This window comes from Pyxicephalus adspersus, chromosome 6 (assembly GCF_032062135.1).
Source record: "Pyxicephalus adspersus chromosome 6, UCB_Pads_2.0, whole genome shotgun sequence".
Taxonomy (NCBI): Eukaryota; Metazoa; Chordata; class Amphibia; order Anura; family Pyxicephalidae; genus Pyxicephalus; species Pyxicephalus adspersus.
Genome location: NC_092863.1, coordinates 32,002,348 through 32,011,979, shown reverse-complemented (window position 1 = coordinate 32,011,979; position 9,632 = coordinate 32,002,348). Strand labels below are relative to the sequence as shown.

At 34.8% G+C, this 9,632-nt stretch overlaps 1 gene segment (V, D, J or C); it reads left to right on the top strand.

Moving 5' to 3' along the window:
* The first annotated feature begins 3,789 nt into the window (after nucleotides 1-3,789).
* LOC140333453 (Ig heavy chain C region-like) lies at nucleotides 3,790-8,483 on the top strand. The segment is given in 4 exon segments: nucleotides 3,790-4,872; nucleotides 5,735-6,055; nucleotides 6,919-7,245; nucleotides 7,839-8,483. Coding segments are annotated over 4 exon segments (1,362 nt in total).
* Nucleotides 8,484-9,632: the final 1,149 nt, after the last annotated feature.

Genomic DNA, 9,632 nt, shown 5'->3' with positions numbered 1-9,632 from the left:
TGTGCTTTGGCCCCTGCAAGGCTTTCTAAAGCTGTAGCTGCTACAATGCTTTCTAAAACTGTAGCCCCTGTAACTTTCTGTAGGTGTAGCCCCCACAATGCTCTCTGAATCCATAGCCCCTGTAACTCACTGTAAAACTGTAGACCCCACAATGTTCTCTAAAGCTGTACCCCCTGTGCAACTCACTTTTAACACTGTATCCCCACAATGCTCTCTGAATCTGTAACCCCTGTAATTTACTGTTAAGCTGTGACCCATAGTGCTCCCTGTAAATCTCTAGCCCCTGTATAACACTGTAAATGTGTAGTCTGTATATCTGTGGCTCCTGTAGCTCTGTGTACAATTTAGCCCCTGTAGCTTTTGGTTGCAGTCCTTGTCATTCTCTGTAAAGCTGTAGACACTATAACTCTTTGTAAAGTTGTATCTCCTGTCACTACCTATTAACCTGTAACTTCTGTGAATACAAATAAACCTGTAGTCCAGGTAAAACGATATCCTTTTAAGTCATTGTGAAGGTAGCCCCTGTAGTTCTATGTAATGCTGTAGCTCGGGTACTTTTCAGTAAAGCTGTACCCTAGGTCCATGTAGTTCTCTGAAAAGCTGTAACCCTGTAGCTCTGTGAAAAGCTCAGGCCCCTGTAGCTCTCAGCTTGTAAAGCTGTGAAATTGTAGCTTTATAGTTGTAAATCTATAGCCACAGCTGTAGCCCATATAAAGCTAGTACCACTGTATTTATCTGTAAAGCTGTAGCCCCTTTACCTTTTGTAAAACATAGGCTTGCTGTATAGTCTTAAAGCTAAAGGTGTATCCTCTGGAGCTCCATGTAAAGATGTAGCCCTTGTAGCTATTTGTAAAGCCTAAAGCTGTAGTTCCCCTAATTTTCTATTAAGCTGTATCCTCTGGAGCTCCATGTAAAGATGTAGCCCTTGTAGCTATTTGTAAAGCCTAAAGCTGTAGTTCCCCTAATTTTCTATTAAGCTGTATCCTCTGGAGCTCCATGTAAAGATGTAGCCCTTGTAGCTATTTCTAAAGCCATAGCACGGGTACTTTTATGTAAAGCTTTATCCCCTATAACTCTTTGTACAAAATAGCTCCTGTAAGTTGTTGTAAAGCTGTAGCTTTAATTGTTCTCAATGCAACTTAAGCCTCTGTAGCTCTGTGTATATTCTAAGTTTCTGTATTGCTATGCACAGCTGTAGCCCTCGAGCTCTGTGAAAAGGTTACGGCCTCTGTAGCTTTCTGCAAAGTTGTAACTGTATAGCTGTAAATCTTTAGCCATTGTACCTCCCTGTAAATCTATAACCCATGAAAAGCTTGTACCACTGTAGTTATCTGTAGAGCTGTGGCCCCTTTACCTTTTTGCAAAACTTAAGCTATAGCTGTAACTAAACCTGTAGCTTCTCTTGTTTTCGTTTAGGCTGTAGACCCTGTAGCTCCCTTTAAAACTGTGGCCCCTATATCTATTTATAAAGACCGGTTACTTTTTCTGTAAAGCTTTATCTAAAGATCTAAAGTTTTAGCCCCTGTGGATCTTTGTAAATCTGTGGCTCTGCATAAAGCTGTAACCCATGAAAGTCTTCTTAAAGCTGTAACTCCTAGTGTTCAGTAAAGCTGTAGAACCTGAGGCTTTCTGTAGTATTGTAGGCTATGTAGCATACTGAAAAGCTGTAGCCCCTTGCTATTTGTAAAACATCAGCTCTTTTAGCTCCCTATAAAGCTGTAGCCCCATAGCTCTATGTAAAACTGTACCCCCTGTCATCTGTATATCTGGAGCCTCCGTACCTTGCTGTGAACCTGTAGGCTCTGTAGCTCTCTGTAAATCAGTAATCCTGTAACCCTTTGTAATGTTGTAGACCCTATAGCTCCTTGTAATGATGAAAACCCACATAGCTCTGATAAGGAACAACATTATGAACCTTCTATGAAATACTAAATTTAGAAGACACAATAATGATTGTGTAGCATTTGATCTTCAGTGAGTTCGTAGAAACGTGAAGCTAGTGTGATCATGTATTGGTTACATAGTACAAAGCAATACTAAAAATAGAAATTTTGCAACTCTGCCAAGCAAGTGTTAGAAAGTATGGTTGCCAGAATATGACTAGCTCTCAGGAAAACCAAAAAATACCTCTGGGGGGGTTCCTGGTTCTTGCTACCCTATAGAACATTCCACTGTGTTATTAAAACTATGCATACTGGTGGACCCTCCTCACTTCTTCTGGTGGGTCACAAGTCCTTAGTCTGACATTGGTAGCTAATATCCAAGATTTCAATGTACAATATATGTACAGTAATATGTACAATATAGGTCTATAAAATATCAGTAAAATTTACATAGCTAGTAAAACATTACTTATAAAGTTGCTTGTCTGTATATTAATGTATTACATCATATAATGGAATATATATATTACTGTATTGTAACCATTTAATTACCTAAGATGTCTAAGAGTAGTTTTTATCTAAGCTGCAGACAGTTTGAGAACCATGGTCCTGATAATTTATAGAAATGCACTTTGGCCTTTGCAGCGCTAGATCACAAGTTTGAATCTCAGCCAGGAAGATATGTGTATAGAGTTTGCATTCTTCCCCCCTTCCTCTTTGGCACAGTTTTCTCCCACATCCTAAAATTTGCAGCCAATTGGCCATAGACTATGTTAATGACATATGACTATGGTAGTGACATTAAATTAAGAGCCCCCTGAGGACCAGTTAGTGATATGACTATGGACTTTGTAAGGTGTTGTATAATATGTCAGTGCTAAATAAATACAAGTAAATAAATAGGTCAATGGCCTAAACTCTTTTCACAAATCATCCTCATTGTGTGCTCTGGGGACCATTGGTGCTGAGATTAATAATAATAATAATAAACAGGATTTATATAGCGCCAACATATTACGCAGCGCTGTACATTAAATAGGGATTGCAAATGACAGACTAAACTAATACAGACAGTGATACAGGAGGAGAGGACCCTGCCCCGAAGAGCTTACAATCTAGTAGGTGGGGGAATTTCACACACAAAAGGATGGGAGATATGTAGTGTGGGAAGTAGTGATGGTTTCAAATGACAGAAGAAGATTGATTACATTATTCATCAAGCTTCTATCAAAAACATACCTATGCTAACAAGATACAAAAACAAAAAAGCACTTACAGCAATATATATTTCAAAATTATCACCAGGTAAACTAAAAACAAATGTGTATTTCTTGCAAGCCTTTTATTGTCTTAAATAGAAAAATAGAAAAATTATAGAAAAATAAACAACTTGAATGTTGTAGCTATGAGGGAAAGCAGTGTCTGCGTTCCAGTTTAATAAATGCCTAACTTCTATTCTTGAGAGACAATGTCCACACTTCTCTTTCATCAAGAGCTGTGTTATCCGGCAGAATCTTTGCATTTTAAACACTTATAAGAAGGTATGTTAAGTGCTTGGTTTCCCAGCTTCCTGGGCACAAATGGTTACTCCTTTTGACCCTATGTTCCAGTAAAAAAGTATTGAACGTAATTAAATGAGATCACCTTTAGGTTCCAGGTAGCTATGATTCAGATAAAAAAAAGCCAAAAATGTATATATTTTAATTCCTAAATTTTTGTGAACCATAGCAATATTTGTAATACCTAGAGCTATTAAAGATATATATTAGGTTGGCTGTAAACTAACAAAATAAATACGATTATTTAGTGGATGATACTTGTGATATCTTTGCAAAATATAGGTCATCAGATGCAAAATAACAAAACAAAATGTGGTTGGTATTCATATGTTACCAGCTGTAGAGATAGATTTGAATCTAAGATGGAGAACAGTTACTAACTTAACAGTCAGTCTGCTTGGGATGATTCACATTCTTTACATTTATTTCATTTCTAATTTCATTTAAAATTACCTTATCCTTTTTTAAGTTAGTATTAACTGATAGCAGCATGGCCACAGTATATTGTTATAACTTGATACTTTTGTGATTATGTGTTTGTGGTGCCAACCTATTTTGCAGTATACCCAACCACTGATAGTAGGTCTGATTTCCAATAGAGTTTAAAATTTCCCTTCCACAGTCATCATCACACTAGTGCCAATAGAAAAAGAAAGCTGGCTAAAAGTAATTTACATAGCCTTATTCAACCTCCCACTCACTGACATGCATTTAAAAAGTCATGCAGTTCAAACATCCTCATCATATATACATCCCACTAATATTGGGATATCCCCATTTTATTAAACTGTAACCGCAATTTTTATTATTCCAGGCAGATGTTGTGTTGTGCAGTATCATATTTAATGAACTAATTTAATTAGTTTTGTGAATAATATTTTATATCTGTTAAGCTTTATGTGGCCAGTGGTTGTTATTTGTGTGTTTGTTGCTCTTTGTTACCTTGTGAGAGACACATCATAATAAGGGCCACAGCATAATGGTGTGTACATGTAACCATCTAACATCTGGGAGTCACTGTAGACATGGATTATCAATATTTATTCATTATATAGTGTAGCTTTTGCTGTTTTTGCAAAAAAAAAAAAAAAAATAAGCATAGCTTCATATGGATCTAATCATGTTTTTTATTGTAGATAAAATAATCCCTCCTAAAGTCTATTTTGTGATCTCTAATGGTGATGAAAGCTATATAGATGTTGGTTGCCATGTGAATGAATATAATCCCAAACCTGTGATTGTATCATGGCGCACATTTTCCGGGGAAACACTGTCTGGAGAAAGAAATACTCTGACCACTTTATCCGAAAATCCACCCAGTTACAGCCTTTTCAGCTCGATCTCTGTCAGCAAAGACCAGTTGAAAGAGAATAATTACAGTTGTACCGTGAAGCATTTTTCCACCACTATCGAGAAAACTATGCCTAAAGGTAAGTAAACACCATTTTAAAATCCAAACTCCAAAGTGTGTAAAAGGAAAATTAAGATATACTGTGAGTATTCAGGCAGATAGACATACTTGTAATAAATAACACTTGGATAATGATAACAGTGGATCACAATGGATTCACATTGCTCTGTACTGGTTGCAGTATTGAAACACACATGTAAGTGTGAAAGAGTCCTTACATTTTTCCTTCCCAAAACACATTATTCCTTAGCACATGGATGCAACATAGGAAATATCACTGTCATAACTCTTACAATGTAATGTGCATTGGGCATATGTACACACCTGGAGGCTATTGAGGTTTGATATATACAGAAGATGTAGTAGTATAAAATGTTGACTTCATCATCAACACACTCAACAACTCTGGAATATTAAATGAAATTATAATGTATTTTCCTGAGTGTATCAAATACACAACTAAGGGGTGTTTTTTTCAAAAATAATACAATAATTATAATTATATATATATATACTAATACAAAAACTATTTAAGGTTCTAGATTGGTTTGATTTGGTTACATACATTTCACTTAAGGCTTCATGTTACAGATATGTAGAACATGAAAATCTGATTAAGAAATGTTGCCTTCCTCAAACTAATGAGAGATGAGTAGACAAATCATTAATCAAAACAGGCTAAATAGGTTTAACTGGTTGACTTTGATGTTCTTATCTTTGGCTATTTATTGGTTAACTGTTTTAAGAATAATTTATTCATTTAATGTAACATTTTTAAATAATTTATTTTAATTATGAAGCCATAATAAAGGTACATATTACTTGCTATTTACACAAATTGGTGGTGGCCTACTCTCCTTCTGTTTTATTGCATCCATTAGGTTGTATTGAATTTCCAGAATCACCAGCTGTATCAATCCTACAAGAATCCTGCTTCAGCAACACCAATGACCAAGTAGCACTGACTTGCCAAGGGATTAAATTAACCTCTCAGGACGCCTCAATAAAATGGTTCATGAATGAGAGGGAGACAACTCTTTCACAAGACCTAGTTCACCTGGGGAATTCCAACAACCTTTATGTTCTACAGAGCACCGTGAGCATCAATATGGCACAATGGAACAATGGTGTTCGAGTTAAATGTCAGATGACAGATGCAAAAACAGGCAAATCTGGTGAAGCTTTAGCCAGGAAATGCTCAGGTATGGAATCTGCCTCTTTGCTTACTCTTATAATCTATATGACATAAACATATTTAAAATGTAAAGTAAGCCAAACCTTCTGGAATATTTTGGATAGTTGGAGAATAATTATCTAGAGTGGGGAATGATGATCAACCCAGTCAGGTTTTTTTTCTGTTTGTGCCTACATTAGGCATATTTCTTGTGCAAACAGTGAGCAACCATTATTTTAAAGAGATTTCCTCTCATATGCTAATGTCCTAATTTACAGAACAGTAAGTGAAAGTAAATATTCTTATGCAGAATCCAAAAGTAAGGGTGTTCCCAAAAAAATTGATTTTTATTTTCCATTTTTAACTATTTCTATCCAACACTATATTCTGTGCCATACACATTATTATACGCTCAGTTTAGTTTGATCAGAAATATACTAAAAGAAACTGTAGAACTAGTATAACAGTCCTAGTGATCCAATCTTTATCAAATATTAACATAACATGAATATTTTAAATAAAAGTCTGGTTCTCTGTGGTTTGTTTCATGATACAAGCAGAGCTTTACACTGCCTACCCTTAGTTATTGCTACCTCTGGCAGGCTTCCTTTACCATAAACTACAGTTCGGCCTAAATGTAAAAAGTGGTAAACCCAACCCACTCACTTTTGCACTATTTATAAAACAGGGAATCTGACATTTCCCCAAACATTCCCTAGTAGAAATCAACTACCGCCATTAAAACACATGGACTTGGAAGATTGCTATTAGGAAATGTTTGTGGAAAATCAATTTTATGTTTTATAAATAGAGCCTTAAGTCTTTTCCTTTTATGTTTTGCTTTTTAATACTTTTCTCTAGGCAAGTTTCATTGTTGTTTTTTTCCAACAGACAGTTTCAACTGTTTGGGAATAGAAGTGATGATGTTACCTCCCACTATTGAGGATCTCTATGTCCATGAAACAGCCCGTATAGCTTGTGTGGCATACAATCTGAAAGAGGCAACGGGTTATGAATTCCGTTTTGAATACCCTGGAGCACCTAATACATTGGATGTTCAAACAGAGGATGGTCAGCTACATCAAAATGGTACATACAGTGTGACCAGTATCCTCACTGTGACCCCTGAGACCTGGAAATCACATACAGAATTTAATTGCTTTTTTAAAATGACGGGACTTTCTAATCCAGTCCATAGAACAATCTCTAAGAAAACAGGTAAGCTTCAAATATGTTATATAGTTTAGATCATATTTTGATGAAAAAAAATTGTAGGAGCTATAAATGTATGTTTTGAAGATTCCTGATATCAGTAGAATAGGCAGTGTTGTAAAATATACTTATGCCCAGAAAGCAGTAAAAATACACAGAGATTGTAACCTGTCTCTACTCTATCCAAACCAAAAACATTTTGGCTGGAGTTTTACTGTAAAAGGATAGCATAAAATGATATAGGATGCGGTAGCCTTTCAGAGTAGAGAATAAAAAAGGATTTGTGAGTTAGGGTAGTATATTTGTGGAGATTCTTCTTGCTTTTCAAATTTTGTTTTGAAACCAAAACCTGGTAAATGCAAGTAATCTGGCAACTTTATTATTCTGAATTCACCCAAGTGCAATTCATGCATACAAAGCTTCCTTGAAAAATGGTTGCTAAAGGTGACAAGCACCAAAGCAGTGGTGAAAGTGTATATGTCTTATCAAAATAATAAAGATTTTTGAAGACAATATCAGCAAAGTGTAAATTATTTATTTGTTGTATCATTTTTACATTTTCCATGAAACTAAAGTAATAAAAGGAATTTCTGTTGCAGAGACAAATATGAAGGTACCAAGAATTGCAGTATTCCCACCACCTCAAGAGGACATAGCTGAAGACGAAAACTGTTCCTTAACATGTGTAGCTTATGACTTTTATCCTCCAGAAATTTTCATTGGCTGGACAGAAAATAAAGTCGAAGTCTTCAAAGATGAACATGTCAAGAGTGAACCAAAAGAATACAATGGAAACCTGAGCTATTCTGCAAGCAGTTTATTGAAAGTTCCTTGCGATAAATGGAAACAAGGCAACAGATATAGCTGTGTATTGGGCCACGAAGCCAACCCTCTGAAATTTATGAAAAAAGATATTGACAAAAATTCTGGTAATCCAACAAAGGTCAATGTGTCTCTTGTCATGTCTGACACCACCTTGTCTTGTTCATAAGAGTGTTATGTGCATAGCCCTCCACTTTTCTTTTCCTCTTTTTTTATTTTTTAGAAAATAGGTGGCCATATTTCACTTCCTATAAAAAAATGAATGTCCCATTCTCCTGTCTGTATTGTCTGTGTTTTGTGTACCATCTTTCCAAATACACAGGTTCTCCTAGAATGTACTTGTGATTTTGTTGAGACAAAAATGTGAAGGCTTTATTTTGTAAATGAACTCATTTTATTTTGCAATAAATATTATAATGGTACATCTTGCAGAAACAGGCTTGCTGCCTATATAGTTTTGCTTATCACATTAATATTAATTTAAAATATACTTCTGGTCTTTTCAAATGTGATAAATAAATACCATAGTATAAATAACAATGTATGATGATTCTTAGCAAATAATTATTCATTGGCATTTTTCAACCCATTAAGATGGCATCTCTGGTTATTGTGCACTATTATCTTTGGCACTGTTATTTAGTATAGGAGTGGGAAATCTTTGCAGGATGGGTGATCCCGAATTAGATTTTAAGCAGAAGAGTATTTATGACTATAATTATACAATAATATCAGGAAGAATAAGGAAGAATAAAACTATTTATGGGAATTAATAGGTCAGGTATACACCTTCACTTCCGGCCTCATAGCTACAAAATTAATAGTACATTTCTCTAGAATTAGACATTTCCCTCCTAACACAAAACAAAAATAAGTGGTGTTGTCCTGGTCCACAGACTACCATAACATTTTAGATTTTCCAATCACTTCCTGTTGTAGTGATATTGGTCATATAGTCTTATAATGAAATAGCTAAATAGTGAACTTCCCTAGAAGAGTTGCATCAACAAAAATCTGATGGGCTGTAGCCTTATTTTTTCTATATCCAAAGCTAAAAAAAAGCTTAAAGTACACAATAATATAAACAATATCTATATAGTTTTTATTATTCTAAAACTGGAGAACAGAGAAACACATTTTCTTATACTCCCTTGTATGCTGATTATTTTTTTTTCTATTGCCAAAATAATAATTTATCTATAGATATCCCAGACAATACAGAAGCAGTAATGTAAATGAATCAGCACAATAAACAGCACATTCATTAAGTGTTAAAACAATTTTAAATATTTGAAATATGCAAAAAAGAAGACACCACCTAGAAAATACTGTGGATGATGTTATTGCTGTTAGATTGAATCACATGCTGGCTATAAATATTTCTCAAAATCTTACTTGCCAAAATGCTTTATTAGAATTGTCAGTTCTTTCCAGTAGGTATATAAAGCCAAGAAAGATGGATTTTCTTTAATGTTGAAATACTATATAAATATATATATGTATATATATATATTTTTATATATTTAACATTTTTTTTCTCCCACTTTTCATGATTACTATGCATTTTTGCC